Source organism: Drosophila willistoni (assembly GCF_018902025.1).
Source record: "Drosophila willistoni isolate 14030-0811.24 chromosome 2R unlocalized genomic scaffold, UCI_dwil_1.1 Seg167, whole genome shotgun sequence".
NCBI lineage: Eukaryota > Metazoa > Arthropoda > Insecta > Diptera > Drosophilidae > Drosophila > Drosophila willistoni.
Window position 1 is genome coordinate 8,886,656 of NW_025814050.1, and position 22,853 is coordinate 8,909,508.

Consider the following 22,853-nt stretch of genomic DNA (forward strand, 5'->3'; position numbering starts at 1 on the left):
CATACAAACAGGGAAATACCAGATCGAACATGATTTATGTCAAGAACTTAGGACTTACCCATCCGTCCGGTCCGTCGAAGGCCTTCGTCGTCCGCTGGATGATGCTTAGGAATAACATTTTAGGTTAAATCAAGCGTCTGGCATTCCTATGCAACAAATTCGGTCTAAGATTCACAAAACTTTATATTAATTGTTGTCCTAGATGCTCCAGATTAGTATTTAATTAATAATTCGGCTTGATGGCCGAGAAAATTTCAGATTTATATTTTCTGGAGGAGCAGCGTGGTTCAGGCGTCTAGCCAGGGCGGAAGTTCGTCAGAAAAGAGTGTGACCAATGCATGCGATCGCGCATGATGCCACTTCGCTAGGGTTGCACTAGTAAAACTATCGAACTTCTAAGCCCACCACTTACTGAAATACAAACTAACGCCTTAAAATTTAAAAATAAAACTAACGGCAGAAACTAGGCACTACAATTTACCCCGTTTTACCTATTAATTTGTTTAAAAACCACACAAAAAACGGTTTGAAAATATTTGCAAGTTAAACAAATTTGAATAACAACATTCATATAAAGTTTATATTGGCCAACAAGCATACGAATCAAATTAAGCTTCAATAATTACAATTTGCAGTATTTATTTTGTTAAAACTTTACTCAACTCTAGAAATTTTTAAATGCAAAAAGTCAACAGAAACACAAAATGCAGTAAATTGCTCTCGCAAAAACAAACACCTTATCGCAATATAAATACATAAACTTTATATAACATTCATATATGTGTATATATACGTATACGTATTCTCAGTCTAGGTACATATCGCAAATTCACTTCATTGAAATGCTCTCCGTGCACTGACTTATTATTATGACTTATAAATGATGTCATTAAGTTTTGAGGCGCACATGCCAAACTCCATCAGTATTCAATATTTTAAACAAAACTAGATTAGTGTATCCATTTACATGAAATGAAAGGAACTTTATATCTTCTATAATCACATTATTCCTATGTATTGTAGGATTTACATCTATCATATGAGTTTTATGAAAATAAACCCCTCAAAAGTTAACTATTTTGAATACTTAATTGGTAGCCACATTTTTCGATCTTTGCTGAAATTCAAGTTTAAATTTTACCATTTACTGGATATGTTTCTATTTCAGACGGTTTGATTTACTTTCCCATCGATATTTTTTTCTTTGAGAAACTTGCCAAAACTGGGAAACTTAAACGTCAAAATCAATTGTAGTAAAAAACGAAAACAAATGGGGCGGAAAAATACTCCCACTCTGTGAGATGTGTGATCGGTCGATGCTATTTCTAATACCGATGTCCACATTATTTTTTCGAATATGTATGTATATTAATTTTCCTGGTTTTGGGTGAAGTTGAACTTACATATGTGAGGGAATTTATGATGCTTTCTTTTCTTAGCCAATTCAACTTTCAATATGTTTATAAATGGTGAAGTATTGAACCGTTGCGTTGACGGTAACTAATTGATTTCCTTAGAAAATTGATTTTTTCAGCTTAAAAAACAATTTCTACTTAAAAAATAAATCAATTAGAGTAGGCTCATTTTACCCATTGTTTAGAATACAACTCTCAATAAAGAGAAATATATATATGTACCTAAAAATGGAAAAGTAAAATCCGAATTTATTGGATTTATGTTTTTTCTCGTAAATTGAAAGCTTACCGCGCCTGTCAAAGTCAGCGAACTAATTCGCGAATGCCAAATCGAGTGAAAACAAACAGGACAAACGAACATAAACAAACATTTGTGTTTGTATTGGTTCTGTCCAGTGTTGTCCTGGGAATGTCTATGCCTGCCATGGTCAATTACCATTGTCAAATAACATTGGATTGCTCCCAAAACATTGCCATAAACTTTAATGGCAATTGTTATGTGGTGGTGGACCCTGTTATTGATGATCATGCTGTCCTCAGCTGAATGAAATATTTAATACCCGAAAACAAAAGGCAAAATGAAAGATATATGTATACATATATGTACATACAATATATATCGTATGGGCATACTATATATACAAATTGCATGTGGACAAGCCAGCTCAGCAGCACTTAAATGTCAACTGACATAAAGTTTAATGCACTGATTTTTCATGGCTCATCCTCTCAGGCCTCAGGCTGTAGTCGACTGGTCGTCCATGGCCCTGCAGGTCTTCCAAAGGTCTGGTTATAAATGTGAAAATGAAATTTAAAACAAATTGTTGGAAATTACTTCAATTGAATTTAATTATGTCCTGGTGGGAGTGCGGCTTCGCCCCTTACGACATGAGCATATAGAATTTTATGGATGATTACGTAAATTAAGTTTGGTTTATGCGTGCTAACGAAATATTGATGGGCATATTTTCAATACATATTTCACCCATCAATTGACTCAACAATTTATATGCCAAACAGATGATAAATTCACATTACTAGAGCGGATAAAATTAAGTTCTTGACACTGCACGTAGCATACATATTTATAACTGATGACAAGAGGGAATCAAATTTATATTGATAAAGTGTATATATTGAGGTTATTGGTAAAATATATGAAAAAAGTTTTTATAGCCATTTTTATGTATCATTTTTGGGTATTAACAGAGGAACTTATATATTAATATCAAAAATATTCCTTAAGGGCAATTCTCCAGTGTCGAACGTACTATTCGTAAGCTTAATGCTTAAAAAATCCTTTATCAAAACACCTTTTGAAAAAGAGAAAAACATAGTTCTTAAAGAGTTCTTCAATAGGACAAAACCAAATAAACTAAACCCAATTTTTTAACAAATATTAAAAACAATATTAAAAACAAAGGTTTAAAGTTTAAAGACAATACTTTATTGCCTATTAACTGATTACTTCATTTCAAAAAGGCAATGAACAGTTTTGTTAGTTGAAGGACTTAAACGAAACCAGAAGATTTGTTACAAGATTTACCTATTTGAAACTATGTCAGTCATTCCACCTATTCAAAAGTTTCCTTTTCAAAGTTTTCTTTTTGAAATGGTTTAAGAGAATTTTTTTAAATACGTAACATTCATTCAAATTCAATCAAACCTCTTTAAATTAGGAAGATGCATAAGAAATCTCGAAAAGATGCTTATGTTTCTCTTCCTCACCATCAAAGAATACAGTTGAAATACGCATTTCAATTTTGAATATAACATATTTCAATAAAAAAAATGAAACTTATTATTATCAAAAAAGAAGTGTATTACAGATGCTAAAAAGCTTATGGCTCTTTCATTTTATTTTAATTTGTTATTTTTTGTAATCTATGCAGTTAGTACAATTTATCATATATTGCTCATACGACCCATGACACGTCTGGCATTATGATTATTTCTGTCTTTGAACTTAATAAATTGTTGTTGTTCTTTGCATATTGCCCTTTCCATGTGACTATCAATAATAATCTCAAATTTCTTCTATCTATGTTGACCATTTGTTAGCTTTTGTCAATGCAAACAACAGAAAGAGGAAAAGACTAAAATATATAGAAAAGAAAGCCATTCATTTTCATATATTTTTTGCCTAGCTAATGATCTGTCAAGGCTACTTCAAACAAAAGAATTTATAGATGGCATTCAAATAACTATATATGTATCTATGTGTAAAGAAAAAGCATAACCCCCACGCAAATTTCTAGGAAATTTGAGTCCACTATGGTGACCCACTTTTTGCACGCATTCCGAGTTGTGGTTTATGATTTTTCCTATTTTTTTCCTTCCTTTTTTGTTTTGTAGCCAAAAGGAAGGAAAAAAATAGGTATAGGAAGCCAAAGAGAAAAAAAGGGTCAGCAGAAATGTATGCAAATGGCTTTTGGCTGGACTTTGCTTACACTTTTGCTTTTTTCTCGTTTTTGCCTTTCCCAGGATTTGTGTGGCCACGTAAAAGGGCCATATACATGCATATATATACACATGCACACACACACCGCACCCAAAGTAATTTGGCAACTAATTTTGGTATTTATTTGCAGATATGAAACGTACAAGGCCACGCTCAAGAAAATACCCGCAACGCGTCTCTCACGACTGACCGAAGCGTTGGCCAATTATGATCCGGTACTCAATGAATATTTCTTTGATCGTCATCCTGGTGTCTTTACGCAAATACTTAACTACTACAGGTGAGTGTAGTTAATTAACTAAAATCAACAACAGTCGTTTGCATTTTCATACTAAATGGAAATATGCCATTTACGGCTAGTCAGTAAAGTTGAAATTGGCAAAATCTAAGAAAAAATCTTGACTCTGATTACGAATTGAGTACAATTGGGTAAATAAAGGATGCCCGTGGATGGAATGGATAATAATCTTTTAGTAAAAATGGAAAGCAAATTTTTAATGGATTAATCAGAATCTTTTTCTTAAGGATTGAAATTATTACTCATTATGTTTTTACAATATATATAACTGCCCCTGTTTAGTTTAAGTAGTGTCTATATTCTCGTATCTTAGTAAATTATTGAAAGTTCTTGTAACCCTGTGAGTTCCGTTCGTTGCACTTCACGTTCATAATAAAACAGTATTCACTATATTATTTAGTTCATAATCATTCAATTTAATATTAATATTATAATAAATATTAAATTTACAAACAAATTTTTATTTCTAATCTTTTTTCTTTACAATCTGTGGATACTTTTTTAAGCACTCTGTGATTGTCTCAGAATGATATCCCTTTATAAATATAGCTATAGCAGTTTTTGGACAACCTTCAAAGGATTCATGAAATCCACTCAAAAAAAGATGTTTTTTATCAAAGTCTCTTAAAAAGTTTTTAAAAAGTGTGATACACTCTTCGGTCTTGTCTTCACACTCTATGGATGCACCAAATGATTCAGATGTAATTCTCTTTAATGTTTCACGGAAATTATTAAGAAAGACTCCAGCCGATTTAGTGAATTCAGAGCTCTTGCAGCGATTTAAGTTCTGAAAACTCTTTCGCGACTCTTCAAATACTAGTTTAGTATATGGGAGAAAACACTCTTGAGCAGCTTTTTTGTAGATGTCTGCATTTTCATCCTTTTGGGCTGTGGCAATAAAAATGCAGCAGAAGAAAAAGATTAACACTTTGTTTGCCATTTCGATAGTTACTGAAGACTGAGATAGTAAGACAATCAGCTTTTGTTTTCGCCTAGAAGAGTTAATAAGTGCTCTGTAAATTGGATATGGAATTCAGATTTACAACGCTTTGGACAAATTGGACGCACTTCGCGCATTAGGTAAAAACAATTTCCGGATTTCGAAATTAGATTTTTATAAGCAACTTTCCATTGCGGTAATTTGTTTTTGTTTTAAACCAAATAAGTCGAGCACTCTTTCAAGGGCATTCAAATTATTCTTTTCAATAATTTTTCCTGGAGAATCTTCTAAATATATCATTTGAATTGAACAAACCAAATGGTTAAAGGAATACAATCATGAAATGAATCGAACCAACAAGCCCAAACAAACATTCTTTCCCAAAATGGCAAAGTAAAAATTATATTTTAGTCAAAAATTATTGCATTAAGGGAATCCAATCGATTGGAGATCGAAATTAAAGAAATAATATTTTTCAATTTTTGATAGTTTTAAAAATGGAGAAAAAAATACCACAAAAATTATTCATCAGTATGACTGTAGTTAAAATAGTGATGTTGAAATTATGGAAATATGCTATTTACATTTGTGGAAATAGTTTAATATGCAAATTACATTTTATCGATTTATAGCTTTATGATTATCCATCTCTAGCTTTGTTCCAACTCTAACTACTACGATTTTTTCCTCACTTCCTTTTTCCGCTTGCTCTGAATAAAACGTTTGACTTGTACATATTAATTCGTCTTGTGTTCTTATTTACAATTTCACTGTGCAGACATTTTTCTACCTAACAGGAGAGAACTTGAAAATCCAAGTATTTGAATAAAAAGATTTTTCAAATAAGTTAGATAATTTCAGTTCGAAGAATGTGTGAAAATTTCATTGGTTTCAGTTGTTATTAAGAATTATTGAATACTGAATACTAATACACCCGTTTTTTTAAATTAAAGTTATCATTTGATTGCTCCATGTTAATTAAGTGTTCGGCTTTTATTTACTTTTTTCCTATTCCCGTTTAATTCGAAGAAAAAATTGAAAGACAGCTAAAAAGAGAGTAAAAAACGCAGGAAAATGTAGAAATTTAATTTTTAAAATTTGAAAAGCTTACAATTACTGTTAGGATTATATTGATCTAAGCTTTAAAGATTTGTATTTAGGTTTCCTTGAAAGTTCTTTATAAGATATTATACATTATTCTTAAATACAAGCGTGTATATGGGATATTTAAAAAAAACGAAGTTACTTCTTTGCTCTCTGGTTTTTGTTTTTGTTGTTGTTTGCAAACTACAATATAAATTGAGTAAAGCTTCTGATATCGATATAATTGGATTATGCAAAAACCCTTATTGGCCGCTTCCCCTTCCCCATCCTTCCATTCTGGCTTCCTTGGTTTTTGCCTTTGACATCGTTTTGTTGTTACTGTTGGTTGGTTGGTTGGTTTTGCTTGCTCTGGCTAATTGAGTTGGAAAACTGTTTGTCAGAGCCTTTGGCTATATGAGATTGTCTAGTTTTTTTTTCAACCCCTATTCCTGATGTAATCAATGGAGATGAGACTGAAAATGGAGATGCTGACATTGTTTTCTTCATTTGCAGCTGGCTGCACTTTCTTAAAATGCGATGGATTCATTTCCCTCGGTGATTGGGGGTGGGGTAAAAACAAAGTTTCATTAATTTTCAACAACTTAAGTCATCATGACAGACAAGCGGACGGAACAGAGAGACGGACGAACGGTAGAAACACCGCCCGGAGAACACCTCCAAGATAAATGAGCCCGCTAATGAGCGCGTCTCGTTACTCGCTGCCTTAAGACCCAAAAAACGTAATAAACTTTACCCAAGCTCAAAAGTTTAGATTAATGGCAGTAACAGAGTTTTGTGCTTTTTGTAATTAAAATATTAGTTTATTTATTGTTTGAGAGTAAAGTGTAATGCATTTTGATGAAGCCATCATAATAAATTCGACTAATAAAATTATTTCTTTAATACTTTTACTTCGCTTTTAGTTTTTTTTCAAGTCATTAAATTTAAAAAAAAATTAACATTTATAGCATGTTAACACATAAAAATTTAGCATTTTGAACTTAAAGAGTTCTAATAATGGTATAAAAATGAATTAATGATATACTTAAAGCGTTTGTTGTTCTTAAGGATTCTTTAGGGAACCTCAAAATTAAATTACCTAAATTGTAGGAGACTTAATACTTTTGTTTTTAGGTTTCTTAGTGTTAATAAACTTTGGGTTGAGATATGGTTTCTTAATTCTATTCAGCGATCAATTAATCGTAGACTCAGATTACCCGAAAATGTAGGACCTAGTTGAGGCTTAGGTCATGTCTATAGAAGTAGGAGAACTTAAGGCTTTTATCGTGTGTTTATAGATCTTTCTTCTAAAGTCAGTCACGGTGTAAAAAGTGCATCATTTGTTGTATAATTAATTGCTAGTTTTAGTCGTAAAGAATTTTTGATTGCAATTTAATTGTTGGCAGTGTTCATGGAACAACAAATTGCTTAAGTAAAGCTTAAGCCTTATAGATTTAAGTATTCCTGACAGAGGCTAACTCTTTCGATTGTTGGCATAAATAAACCGTTTCCAATTGTTTTTCCCGAGTCAATCCTTTGATATTGCTTTCAAGAGAATTGCTCGAAATTTATGCACAGTTAATAGTTTTAAGCGGATAATGATTGGCCTCAGTCATCGGTTATAAAAGTCATCTTGAATATTCATTAATATTGGTCATATATACGTATGTATGTATGTGGTGGTAATATTTGTTATGCACAACCGAAACAATTCCCACCCACAGAACTGAACCATGAAGTAATTGGCATTCATGAAATATTTCCTGTTGCGGCGTTGAAATCAGAAAACTTGCTGAGAGTTTTCCGCAAATTGGAACTCTGTTCGGGCTTATGGCATGAGAGACAGACAGAGATGGAATGACAATGCATATGGATTTTGCCAATCGAAAACAATCAACGATTTACGTGAAATGTCATGGAAATGACTGCAGTGCGTATTTAAAGATTAAAGCGAGCCATCTGTGGGAGGGTATACGATTGAGCGATTACCTAGAATAGTAAACTTAATAGGGCGAAGTTTCTTCCAGAATTGTCTTCTTTTTACAAAGCAAAGTAATTTCTTTATTCTGTATCCAAATGGGAATCAGACATTGAAAGTCTTAACTATTGCAGTCTCCCAGTTTGTTAGAATGCTGAACGGATATAAGAATATGACCCAATGGATGTGGTTCTAAAAGTTAGACGAGAATATGAATATTTTTTGGGTAGAGACATGAAATCTGCTTTGTACATATATTTTGGGAACTTTTAAAATTCAATTTGGAACTGTTATCAAACACAGAAATGGAGGTTTTTTAATATATAATATATATATATATATAATATTCTTAGTTCATATCAGGTCATTTACTTTAAGATGCCGTTTATGTTTGAGCAAGGTCACTTTAAGAGATAACATTTATGTATTTTGAATTTATTTTTAGATAAAATTAGTAAAGTATTGAAACTTTTTGAAGAGTTATCTTAAGAAAAACTTTGTAAAGATGTCTTATCTTATCTTATCTTATATCTTAAGAAAAACTTTGCAAAGATGTTGCCATATAATATACAATTTTTTAGTGTCATTTTCGAGATCAATTATGGTTTAGAATTGCAATTTGAAATAGAAGCGAAATTATCTTACTCAAGTCAATCGCAAGTCATTATAAATTTCGCTGATTGAACTTATTATTCCCACATGTAATCAAATTAATATTTGTATTCTGGGCTTAATACGAGTTCATATCATTGTTTACTTTGGGACCAATGCCTTGGCATATTTCGAGATTCAGTTCTCGAGTAATTACAGTATTATGATCTGTAATAAATTGCCTATAATTTTCTACTAATTTCGGGAGAAGTTGAAGTCTCAGGTTATTAATAAACAACAGAAATAAAGTTAAAGTATGTATTTAAAAACAAAAATGAGGTCATAAAATCATATAGTCATATTAAACGGTTATCCAGGCTTTTGTATTTGCATTCAATAGTACCAATTAATCGATACTATGAGCAAGCAAAAAAGGCTCATGTCAGAATATTAAAAAGTAACCCATCATTGTCATTTTATCATGAAACCTTCGGCAATTTACGATACATCACTTTATTGAGAGATGGAGGGTGGTAGGAAAGGGTTACTTGTATTGAGGAATCAGGGAGCAGAGATCATCATTCTCCTGCCCACACTGAGCAAAAAAAAAAATGCATAAAATATGCAACAAAAAATGGGACATTCTGGCCAGGATATGCACACGTGGAGCAGATGCCGAAAGGCGTGTAGCACCGAAAAATAATAAAAATAAAATGGTAAAAAAAAACGTGCAAAATATAAAAGTGAGCATGCTTGCTCACTACCTGATATGGCATTACAAGTTGGCCAACAACTGTAGACAAGGCCATCTGCCGATGTCCCCCTAAACCTTTCCCTCACTCACTTCAGACATTTGTTGTAATTTGCACATGGCATAACGAAAAAACTGAAATGTATGAAAGGAGTAAAAATTTGTTGCACATGCAGCTGGCCAAAAGTTGTTGAACGAACAATGGGCCAAGGCATTATTATGAATGTGGTAAATGGTTAAATGGGAAATGGAAAATGGAGATGGGTGGCTGGAGAAGGATGTGGTGCACTGACCATGTCCAAGTCTTTACACACACATGCACACTTTTACCTGCTGGCATGCATATGCAAGTGATATGAGAATGAGAAGCATTTTCATTCCATTCTCCTTCCTCTCACTCTCTCCGTCTGTTTCCCTTTGGATAAGCCTTCACCAGTTTCGCAATTTGTAGCCACACACAGACACGTGCCCTTTTGGCCAAAACCATGCAGAGAGAAAGAGACACATAGAAAGACAGTCGGACAGACGTGTGTACGGTAAGTCCATGAATTGGTTTAGACAAGTTCATAAATGCAAAATGGTTGGCAAGAAGATCTAATGATTTAATTGCTTTGACTGGGCGGGCCTTGGAATTTTAATTATTGAGCCACGAAGAAGCAAAAATTTGTCAATTAAATGTTACCAGGCTAATGAGGTTGATCCACTAATTGATATTTCACGGTCCTCATTTCAGAACCGGCAAACTGCATTATCCCACAGACGTTTGTGGACCTCTGTTTGAAGAAGAGTTAGAATTCTGGGGATTGGACTCGAATCAGGTGGAACCCTGTTGTTGGTCAACTTATAGCATACATCGCGATACGCAAGTAAGTTGGAGAGTAAAAAGGGATTGAAATGAAATGATTTCTAATGGTTGTCCATTTTTTTCTGTAGAATACCTTAGCTATTTTAGATAAACTAGATATTGAGAATGAGAAACCCACAGAGGAGCAAATAGCACGACTATTTGGCTTCGAAGAGGCTTTAAGCAACGGTGAGCTTAACTGCTGGCAACGTCTGAAACCCAAAATCTGGGCCATGTTCGATGAGCCATCAAGCTCGACGGGAGCCAAGGTGATGTTTAATTTTAGATAGTCCTCTTTTCAGATGATTTCATGTGATCTTTATTTCATTTAGATTGTGGCTGGCATGTCGGTTTTCTTTATATTTGTTTCTGTGATATCATTCTGCCTGAAAACCCATCCCGGTTTTCGTGTAGACCTACCCACCAGTCACCATTCCGGAGGAGCCGGACCAACCAGTGCTGGTGGTGGCTCACCCCATGGCCATGATCCGCTGGGCGGTGATCCCGGACTGCCGCCTCATCATACGCATCAATATCATCAGCATAGTATAACGCCTCCCAGTGGAAGTATTGGTCCAACATTTCGTGTCACGAACTACACGAGCTACAGCAGTGGCAATTTCACATCAGCCCAGTCCACGCCCATTGTAACCATCAAGGGTAATCAACGTCAGCGACTGAAACGGGATATGAACGGCAGTTCATTTAACGAGTACATCGAGCAAAAGCTACTCGGCCACAATGGCAGGAGGCAACACGGCTGGGTCGAAACCTATGGCCAGCCGCATGAGGCCTTCTTCTATGTGGAGCTGGTGTGCAATGTGTGGTTCTTCATCGAGGTTATCATACGGCTAATTGTGAGTAGCATTTTGATAAACGATTGAACGCCCATAGAGCTCTCGGAATTCTCTTCCATTTGCAGGTGTCACCCAATTTGTGGCAATTCATCAAATCACCGGTGAATATCATTGATTTTACCGCCACGCTGAGCTTCTATACGGATGTTATGCAGCGTATGGGTGAATATACCGGCCTTCTGGAGGCCTTCTCCATTGTCCGCATCATGCGATTATTCAAATTGACGCGACATTCGCCTGGACTGCGCATTCTCATACACACTTTCAAGGCATCGGCCAAGGAGTTGACATTGCTGGTGTTCTTCCTGGTGTTGGGCATTGTATTTTTCGCCAGTTTAGCATACTATGCTGAGAAATTGCAGGTAATTTTATGAACAAATTATCACTACGTTATCTGTTGAAAGGCGAAGTGTTGATAATAAACTTTGGGAACTTACCGATAACCAACTTAAATGAAAGATTAGAGGAGAACTTCTTGTTTATTTTCATACATTTTAATATTGGAAAAGGTTTAGATAAGGGATACAATTTTGTTTAGCATTAATTAAACCATTAATTAAAACTGAAAAATAACTTTTACCTTAATTAACCAATTTTAGATTTAACACACTCAAAAAAATTAATTTTAAATTAATTTTTAAATTAATTTTAATTTTAAATGATGAATAGCGATACTAATAGATTATCGATTAATGCCTTAAAACTTTGTCCATGTCCTACATGGTTTAAGCTTTTACTACGAGACCTTCTGTTTCCTTAATGTTTATATAATATATTATTTTGCTTTGATTCCTAGGACAATCCTGATAACCAATTCAAGAGCATTCCATTGGGCTTATGGTGGGCCATTGTTACTATGACCACTGTGGGCTATGGCGATGTGGCGCCCAAGACGTATCCGGGCATGTTTGTCGGAGCTCTATGTGCATTGGCCGGTGTATTGACCATAGCTTTACCCGTACCTGTTATTGTTAGCAACTTCTCCATGTTCTATTCGCACACACAGGTGAGTGTGGCAAAGAAAAATGCTTTCAGTTGTGTGTTTACCTTCTGTTTGTATAGGCCCGCTCCAAGTTGCCTAAGAAGCGACGACGTGTACTGCCCGTGGAGCAGCCACGTCGTAAACGTGAGCCGCCGGCACCTCATCGAGGACGAACGAATGCTATTAAACAGACGCCAGCAGCGATGCCAGGTGTGCTTGGTGGTGGCCATCATCATGCTGGAGGAGGCGGAGCTGGAGCTGGTGTTGGTGTGGGTGGTGGAGTCGGAGGGGTTGGTGGCGGTGGCGGAGGTCAGCTTACAACAGCTACACCCATGTTCAAGGATGCATTTGGTGGGGCGAAAATTGGTGAGTTTTACAACTTGTGCCGACAATTTCCTTTCTAATTATAATTTGTGGAAAATTGTGTGACATTTCCTGTTTTCCGTTGGCTTTTTGTTCTCTCTATTTTTTTTTTTTGTGTTGCCTGCAGATGTTTAAAGAGCAGCCTCAGCCTCCAAATACTCGCACACACACACACTCACATTAAACACACACACACATACGAACATATACTAAAACAGGTCAGACACACACATTTTCCACATGCCACATGCTGAGTTGCTTTTCGCTTTTCTCCTCCCCATCTTTTTTACTTCCTCTCCCTGAGGCAAAAACTAATTTCATTCAATTTCTTGTTTAATTATTTTATTATTTATGCACCCTTCACTAAGCGAAGGCAGCTGCGTCCAAACCCTTTCCCTGGAGCATTCTGACCCTCTTATCCTCAGACACAGTCTTCTCACCCCCAACAGACTCCTCATTCATTCATCTATCCCTAGGGGTCCTGTACGAAAATTTCCATTTTACTGAGCATTTAAAGATAATTTCATATGTGTGAAAGGAGACTAAATGTAAGCAGAGTTGCAAAATTTTGGAAAATAATTAAAGAGAAAATTAAACCCTCAAAGTAAAGAATCTAATCATAGTTTAGCATTTATTTTGATCAAAAACTTCATGGATGACATTTGCTGTTGAACAAAGATTTTCCATTTGAATTGACTGTTTAGCTACATTTGCATATTTAGAACAGCAGCAATAAATGCTGCCATGAACAGTTATTTACGGTTAAGAAATTGCATAAACATAAATTAAATTTAGCATCAAATGTTGCTTTTAATTGAAGAAGTCTTCTGGAAAATTACCCTGTTGTCTTGTGAAAGATGATGCTTTGTGTGAGAGTTGAAATGGTTAATTGAATCTATGGATAAATAGAGAGAGAGATTTTCGGAAAATGCCTTTGGCATTTTCTATTATTTACCATACATCTGTCGTCCCTTTCTGACCCTACTGGAAGTTCAGGGCTGGGCATATTCACAAATGTGAAATTTTGTTGAAAACACAACTATTTTCCATAATGTAGAAGCTCACCAAATAATGTACACCATTTCGCAAACACTTCGTTTTCTAGAAAATGTCTTGTCAGACAAAAATAACGTATACGCACGATATGCCAAAAAAGTATCGCAAAATGTCACAATCGCATATTTATAAGTATGTATGTAAAAACATGCTCAATTTTTAAATGAATAAATTTAATTTCTTGTGCTCAATTTTTTCCGCTTTCGAAATAAAATACAATGACGATGGATAGAAAAAAGGAATGCATTTGAGCGAAAAGAGTCAAAAATGTAGATTTTGTGTTTGAGCGTTAAACCGATTTGCAAAAATCTTTCCTTGGTATTGATTTATAGTTTCTATAGCTAGAAACTTTAAAAAAATGTTGTGTTTTTTGGTCTATTCTAATACACAGTTGGGTGGACATTTTTTGTTAATAGTTGTTAGAAAATCTTTTCCCTTAATTCATTTTAAATATGAAATAAAAATACAAGAAAGTGGGACTGATATTAGGACATTATTTTACATGAGTAGTTTAAAAACAGAGTTTAAATGAAAACGATAATTAGGTAGTTAATGTTTAGTGTCTCAACACATGATTCAAAACTACAAATCAGAGTTTAAATGAAATTGATAGACAGATGTTACATCTCTAATGTCTAAAGTTAGGCCACTCTATTAGAAGAATTATTTAAACTCATAATTACAATTTTGTGTTTAGTATAATCTTTTTATAATAACTTCAATTGAAGAATATTTTTTTGTATTTTATTACAATTGAATTTTTTGAATTTGATGCTATATATTTTATTTACTTTCTTTTCACTATTTGTGCAAATTTTGGAAATTCTTTCAATTAAACAAATGAAATTTTTTTTAAGTCTTCAAAAAGTCTTTAAAAATTCTTATTTTAAATTAAATATCATTGCAAATTGTAAATCTTTGATGGTAAATTGAATTGGATAATTAATCAAAAACAATTATCGCAATGAAAATAAGAAGATTAATGCAAAATATTGTTTCATAATTTGGTTTGTGCAATTTTCAGTTTGCCATCTTTTCATTTGAGAGAAAAATAAATACAAAATTCATATGCATTTCCTTGTTGATTTGTTATCCTTCACTTTTTTTGGTCTTCTTTACAATTTGTGTGTTTTGCTATTTGTATTTGTATTTGTATGTATGTATATAATTGTGTGTGTATTGGAATTTGGTCTATATGTGTATATGGATGAATGTATTGTGTATGTATATAAGGCACTGTCAACGGTGTCAATGCGATTGGCCATCATCATCTGCATAGGCCGAATCAACAAGTGCCTCACCTGTCCCTTCAGCAGCAACAGCAGCAGCAACAACAGCAACAACAACAGCAGCAGCAACAACAACAACATCAATACCAACAACAAATGCAACCCTGTCACAGTCATGCCGCCCATTCGATGAATTATGGGCATGGCCAGCCAGTGATGACATCCACATCACCGGCCACATTGACTCTGAGCTCTGTTCCTGGTTCTGGTTCTGGTTCTGGTGCTGGTCCAGGTTCAGGTCCATGTCCCTCATTCATCAGTTGTAAGTGCTAGAGTCCTCTTGTTTTCATTCCCTTCCACTGTCTCGCTCTCACTTTCTCTCTCTGTGTCTGTTTCTCTCTCTTTCTCTCTGTCTGTTCTAAGCATGGTGTTTTGCAACTTTTATAGCATTCGCACAATTAGTCTTATTCCTCCGAGTTTATATATTTGGGCCGACTTGTTAAAATTTATCGCATACCATAAATTTTTACTCTCGACTGCTATAACTTTGTCACTTTCAAGTCAATAAAATGTTTAAAAAAAAAAAAAGGAGATGCAACTTTTTATGTTTATTTGCATATAAAAAGCTTTTTCGTCCTCCTCAATTTAAGAATTTTTTTTTGTATATTGTTGGTAATCTTTTATATTTTTGCCAACTCCTTTTTATTTGCCATTTAACTTTAATTACAATTTTATTATGCTAGCCAAAAATGTCTCTTTCTCTTCTGCATTACTTTTTTTTTTGTCATATTTCATATATTCCCATTTATCGTCAAACAAAATTGAAAAACTTTTTCCATTTGCTCGCCAGTCCAAAAGCAAAAAAGGCAGCTCCGACAGGCTCGGAAAAGAAAGAGTGCCGCACAAAAATTTATGAAAAACCTGTCAAAAAATTTGGCTTTCGTATATAGACTATAAAACGAATTTGAGATACTCTAATACTATATTATCCAATCGTAATTAATTTTATTTTCTAAAAATAATTTGATTTTTCTCCCTTCTAATGATATTATATCTAATGCATGACTTCACTCTATTTCATTTTTTTACATCAGCACACTCCAATATATTTAAGATTATTTTTATTACCTTTCAATTACCCTTTAATTTAGTAGGTCCATATTAGTAAAAAAGCTTTATATATTAAATTTTAAAGGTTTTAAATATAAATAAGATGGAATTTTAATGCCATAATTCCACCTTGATTAGTTTTATTTATAAAAGCTTTTTAAACAAACAAAAGAAAAACTGGGTTTAAAAACGTCTTCATACCATTATTTGTAGGCTTAAGGCTAACACGATGAAAAATTAAATTTAATTTTTTAAATCTTTAACTATAAAAATAAGAACAGTCTTTTCTTTAAAATTAATTCTTACATACTATATAAAATTGCTTAGATATTTGTAACTCTAAAAATACGTTTATGGCCTTTTAAACTATATGTGGTATTCAAGCTTTTTATTGCCAAATTGAGATCAAATTTGACTTTAACTCGGACCGGACTACTATAAAATATCGAAAAGCCCCAAGAAAAAACTTAATAGTGTAGGCATTTTGAGAAATTTGTCATATTATAGCAAAGTCCTTTAAAATCTTACCGACCGAAAATCCTACTTTATTGGGCAAAGTCGTAGTAAACATATAAAAACGTTGTTTCAAACTAGACATAATGAGAAAGTTTTCATTATATAATAAAGTCTTATAAAATACTTGAAAGAATTAACGATATCCTAAACTACAAGGGTATGTTAACTTCGGCGCAGTCAAAGATACATTCTTTCGCTTTTTTTTTTTTGTGTCTGATGTGCATTTTAATTGAAGCAACCCAAAGTGGTTAAAGGCTGCACAAACATAAAAGCAAGAAGTATATATCTTAAAGGGTCTTATTTACTTCTACGTCCATAATCAGAATAACATAGGTGTTTTAAATTAAAATCTGAATTTTAATTATGTACTTTGAATTTTTGAAAATAATACATCTTAATTAACAAAATAAAAAGGAGTTTATAGTTAACTGGTCTGGATCAGCAGGCATATATTTAGAAGTTTTAGACTAATTAAGTAACAATTCTCTAAAAATTTATTACATTTTAAAACGAACGAAAGAAGATCAGCCTTATTAAATATTTTTCTAAATGTGAAGTAATAAATAAATTTATTAAGTCCAATTGTGTCCTTTAAATTGTGACTCTATTTCTGATTAATAATACAGGCAATCCAAAGTAATATTTATATTAGAAAGTTGGCTGAGGTTATGAACAATTAATTTTTTACCGCTAAAATCCCTCTTCATTCCTGTTTACTAAGGCAATGCATAATATTATTTAACAAATTGCATGATTCCTGCCCCTCAAACATTTACGATATGTGTCATCACATTTAAACATCAGTGATTTTCTGGTAAAATTGTTAAATTTTTCTATATTTCAGTTCATTAAATTTAGAGTATTTTTCGCAGTTTTTATTTAAAATTTAAATATGACTCGCATAATTTAAATATATACATACATATGTACATAATGTAATTATCATCAAAACTTATTTTTATACTTAATTTTTTTTCTGGAAACTGCTGAAAACTTTTCCTCAGCAGTTTCATTCGTTTGCTCTGGTTTCATGATACAAGTAAAAAAGTATGTTTAATCAAGGCGTCGACTTTGAGATACCGTGTGACAAAACAAAACCAGAAACACAGGCCACGTTTTCAAGTGATCGAAATAATGTACTTTTCTTCTCCACATATAAATGCTTAAGAATCGAATATACCCCTTTAGACCCATGGCTAATGGGTATGTTGGAACTGTGTTTTGCATACTTTGGCACGTCTGAGCGCTCTGCAAGAAGGCAAATGACATTTTTGTGTTTTTTGCCGGAAATGCGCTCAAAAAGGGAAAGAATGAAATGCAAAGGAGGCAAAAGCAGGCAACTTCTGCCTCGAGGTGTGTGGCTTAAGTCAAGCTCTGTAGTGTCGCAAATTACTGTGGCCAAAGAGCATTTTACGGTTAAAAACGAAGCCAAAGCCAGAAAATATATAAAAATAGTAACGAAACTAAATCATTAGCAGGCCAGTTGCGTTTCTTGGTGGGTGTCAAGAGATTTTCCCGTAGTGGCCATTAAAAACACAACACAGACTCAAAAGGCGTGAACAATTTATGTTGCGGCTCACCAGAGTGTGAGTGAGAGGGAGAGGGGCCAAAAAGGGCAAGCCAAGAATTTCAATTAAATGCACACACCTAAAGGCATTTTTACTTCAGCTTCAGCTTCGTCTATGTATTTACTTTTTACATACTCCCAGGAAACTTTCCCAGCCCCCATCAGAGCAGCCACTGAAAGAATGAGTGAGAAATAAGTGGTAGGGCAAAGAGGGCAACAAGGAAGCAGCGTAAATTAATTTTAATATTTAAAATTCTGGCGTTTGCTTAAATTAAAACTGTAAAAGTAAAATGTATCCACACCTCTCCTTTGGCTGCCATCAGATAGTTTCCACTTGCCACGCCAACAAGGAAATGCCATTAAAGCCAGAAAAGAGTTGACTTTGTCGGCTTAATTGCCGAAAATTGGGATTTTTAACGAGGAACATGAAGCAACATTTAACAGAGAGAAATGCTTCCATCAGCTCGTGTTTAACAGGATCAATGTAAACATAGGCAAAAAATATTAAAATGCTTCTACTCTTTATCTTATTTTCATTATTATTTTAAGTCATTAACTGTAAATCACATTGTATAAATTGTTTTATGCTTATAATTTGCTTTATTATAAATTGTAAGCTGAAAAACAAATAAAAGTACTTTTTTTTTATTCAAGAAACAATTAAGGATTTTTGATCAAAAAATGCATAAATTTTGCAAAATTTTTGGGGCGATTCTTTCTTTAATTCTGATTAAGTTGATAATTCTAGATAGAGATAGTGAAACAAAAAGTTTTGTCAACATAGAAAGACCCACCTGCAAAACTTTTAAAATGGACACTCTTAAGCCCTTAAAAAAAGTTGTAGGTCTAGTAAAAATAACAATAAGAGAAATTGTATACCACAAATCATTAATTTTATCGCAGAAACTATTTTGAAGCCACTGGAAAATCTTCATTTTGTTGCTTTTCTTTTATTCTTTCTATTGCAGTAATTTTTTTGTAAATGCGAAAGAAATTGAATTGAATTCTGCGTAGACTAAGACATTTTTGTTTGAAATCGGATAACGATAAGATATTCTTCACCGTCTCTCAAGAATAGTTGCTTTTTTAGCTAGATAGCCCAAATCTGTCATTTCTCTGAAAGCAAAATTTACCTTTTATTGTTTATTTATTGACAATAGTTGACAATTTTGATTGTGGCACATCAGGTTAATGAATACATTGATAATTTCAAATACAGATCTTTACATATGTATATCTTTAATTAATGTTTATATGCAGCCTATAAATTATGTAGTTAATTAAAAAGAGCCTTTTAAATTCCAAAAGTTAATATTATAAACCTCTGTGCCATTTTGAGGTTGTTAAAGTATTTGTTGGAAGTTTAGCAAACATTTCTTGGTGTTATTTTTTTTCAGTTGCATGCTCTTGTTGATAAGTTAGTGTAAAGTTTTTCTTCGCATTCGTCAAGTGCTTATGATAGAAATGATAAAAATGTATAAATATTAAAAATGATTTCGCAACTTTTCACTTCTCTTCTCCGTTTCCTTTTTGGGATTTTTTTTTTTTTTTTTTGTATTTTTTAGGTTCCTGTGCCCACAAACTTTTTTATCATAATGTTTGCTGCGTGCCGGTTGCCTTTTTTTTATATTTTTTATTTAAACTTTTTTTCCTTTCTATGGTCTTTGTGTTCTTTTGGTTTGTAGGGAAAACTTTTGCTTTTACTTTGCTGCTGTTACATTGTTGACTTAACGGAACGCATTTTCCTGTTTTCCAGCGGACTACTTGAGTGTGCCGCCAGTGCAGAGTCTACAACCAAGAGCGGCAACGACTGGACATGACTTTATGCTGCCGCTTCAACCAAAACTTCTGGCCCCGTTGGGTGAGTTGATAATTTTTTCAATTCTTTATTTTTTTCGGAAAAGTTCGTTGTACTTTTTTTTGTTTCATTTTATAGATAATTGCGTTGAATCGGAATGTGTAGAAATGGGTGGAGGATAGGCAAAGGAAATGGCAAAAAGGTGGAGTTCAACGTAGTTGAACCCACTTGTAGGCACATCCTTCTTACACTCGAACACAATCACGTTCACATAGTTTGAAAGCCATTGTGTTGTGGAAACTTTTTGCACTCGACCGTAGATAAATATGCTCGTGAACAATATTAGCCCAGCGGGAATTGTAGGGACTCAGCCCACTTGACTGAAGCATTCACAGATGCCTGCACATTGTGTGTGTGTGTGTGTGTGTGGGGCGATAAACCAATCGCTGACATGTATGCACTTCCGTTTCCGTGTCCGTGTCCGTGTTCGCATCCTTGACTATTCACTTGACTACTCAACAAATTGAAGTGTTTATTGTCTGCCGCACATATATGTACATAAATATGTAGCTTAAGAATTTATTCTTTTTCATGACTTTATTCTAGATATTTTTGTGTTAAAACTGTTTTGGTTTAAACCTATTTGATTTCTTGTTTTTTACTCCAATATCTTCATCTATTTAGAACGCAAAGATCAACATCCATTGCAATTGACTGCTCACAATCTGGCCTCGGATACACATCAATTGTATGCCGGTCACGCTCATCCTCATAAAACTGGAACGGTTTTGAGTGTGCCACCCACACTGAGTATGACCCACAGCCAGATGCCGCCAGGCATGGCCAGCATGGGTCAAAGGACACCAAATTTAAGTTATCGAGCGAGCCATGCCCAGGCTCCTATACAACAGCCCATTCCTCATGCCCATCAGGCCACAGCCTCCACCAATTGCAATATCCAGATCTCAGTGGCTGGTGCCTCTGTGGCCTGTACGGACGAATTGAGGACACCAAAAGTGACATTGTTGGATGATCTCAGTGATGAGATTAACTCATCGACAGATGAATGCGGCGATTGTTATATGGTGGACGAAAGCGATACCTATGAACCGGGCCGAATGTTGGGCAAAAGTAATGGAAGACATGTCGGAGAGAGGGAAATGCAGGAGAATGTTGATCATAATAATCACGATGATAATGATGATGATGAAGATGACGATGGGGGTGAGGGTGAGGAAAGTGCAGCTGCTAATGATAGTGGCGACAGTATGGGCATGGGTGGCATTTACATAGGGCCCACTCACTGATTGCCGGCAATTAAATGGGATTTTCCATGCTGAACAGTGCAGCTCAAACTGTGTAAGTGTAACTAAAATTATGTGTAAGCATGTAAGTGAAATGGTTTGAATACTCTTAACAATTGTTGTGAACACCTTTCTCTCAATATTTAAGTCAGAAAACATGAAGCGGTTTCAGAGATATCTTCTTGAACTAAAATCATAGCAGTAGTGACTCTTCAACTTTAACAGTGCTGCTAAAAACTTACATTACTCAAACTGTTTGTCAAATGTTTTCACTCAGAATCTAAAGGGTTTTCGGGAACTTAAATCAATAAAAATAGAACTGCATTCGAATGTAAGTCTACAAACATTATTTCATTTACCAAAATTGCATAATTGGAATCAAACCTATACTAAGTATTAGTCTGAACTGTATTTCCAGTTGTGATTATTTAACTCATAATACTTCTTTCCTACTTCTTAAACTATTTTTAAACTAAAAGAAAGAACACCACAACTTAAACTGCCAAGACAAGAAATGTAAAAAACCCCAATACCTTTTTGATGTATAATTTTCTTATTCTAAAATATTTTGTGTTATTCATCAAATGATGCAAAATTTAGGTCCTTAACTAAAAGTAAATTTACCGCTTCACTCAAGAGTAGTATCAGTACTTCTGCAACTGCCAGGACTTTTGTGGGATTCGTGAATCAATCTTTGTCCAAGAAACAATTCTTAGCTTGAAGCAAGGAGAAAAAACATCCGTTACATTTGTGTCTCAGTGTCCCTATAAATGTCATGTTGACAACTGTCATTGACAGAGATATATGTATGTATGCTGGCCATGTCCGGATCTAGCTCTGATTATTTTGAGATGACTACAACATACATAACACACACACACACACATGCACACCAACGACTTGGCTAGGGACAAAGCTAACATATCGTCCATATAAATGTGGCCACTTGTGTGCAGCCAAGCGACGATAGTTTCTCCAACTTCAACCTCTCTCTTGTCACCCTTCACCCTCTCATGGTCCTTGCCCTATGCCAATCTGTGCTGATTTGACTTTGGCCTCTGGCTGAGGTGTTTCTATGCATATTGTGAAAATCTTAGAAGCGAAGACTATAAATTTCCACACTTCACTTTCACGCGCCATTTTCCTCACCCATTTTCACTGTCTTTCTACAGTCTCTGTCTGTCCCATTTAAACATAAAGTGTCAGTGGGAATGTTTATCTGACACATTTGAATGCCACCATTTCAATGAACTTACAAGTAAAAGAAGGGAAAACTATGTCAACGGCAGCCAAAATGGCGACAACCTACTCATCCTACATGTTGCCACAGCTGATGATATGGGTTGACCTTGTAAATAGTCATGTAGAATGGCAGAGATAAGCCCACAGTTTCGTTGTTCCTCGTAAATTTAAACTTTAAAATTCAATTTTCCCCTTCTCTCTCTCTCACTCTCTCCTTCTCTCTGTCTTTGTACATATTTGACTTGAAAACTTAAGAGAAAATTATTAAAATCAATACGGTTCAATGGTAATTTTTGGTCCAAATATTTATAGTTTTTGACGTGCTAAAAACCCAAAAACAAAAAACACAAAATAAAAACCAAATATTCGTTCATTTAAAGTAAACATATTTTAAGTAAATGTATGTAAAATATTAAAAACAAACAAAAAACTGTTTAAATTCAGTTTAAAATCTCAACAATTCATTAG

The 22,853-nt window shown here is 34.1% G+C and overlaps 1 protein-coding gene across 1 annotated transcript in view; it reads left to right on the forward strand.

The window, feature by feature from the left end:
- Positions 1 to 21,459, forward strand: part of LOC6643828 (potassium voltage-gated channel protein Shaw) — a 61,832-nt gene extending 40,373 nt beyond the window's left edge. Inside the window, exons 3-11 of the mRNA XM_023176536.2 lie at positions 4,007 to 4,156; positions 10,251 to 10,383; positions 10,451 to 10,630; positions 10,694 to 11,218; positions 11,284 to 11,580; positions 12,015 to 12,224; positions 12,281 to 12,566; positions 19,798 to 19,902; positions 20,524 to 21,459. Of these exons, the coding sequence (XP_023032304.1) occupies positions 4,007 to 4,156; positions 10,251 to 10,383; positions 10,451 to 10,630; positions 10,694 to 11,218; positions 11,284 to 11,580; positions 12,015 to 12,224; positions 12,281 to 12,566; positions 19,798 to 19,902; positions 20,524 to 21,146 (2,509 nt within the window). The 3' untranslated portion in view covers positions 21,147 to 21,459. The remainder of the gene's footprint in view (positions 1 to 4,006; positions 4,157 to 10,250; positions 10,384 to 10,450; positions 10,631 to 10,693; positions 11,219 to 11,283; positions 11,581 to 12,014; positions 12,225 to 12,280; positions 12,567 to 19,797; positions 19,903 to 20,523) is intronic.
- The last annotated feature ends 1,394 nt before the right edge of the window (positions 21,460 to 22,853 follow it).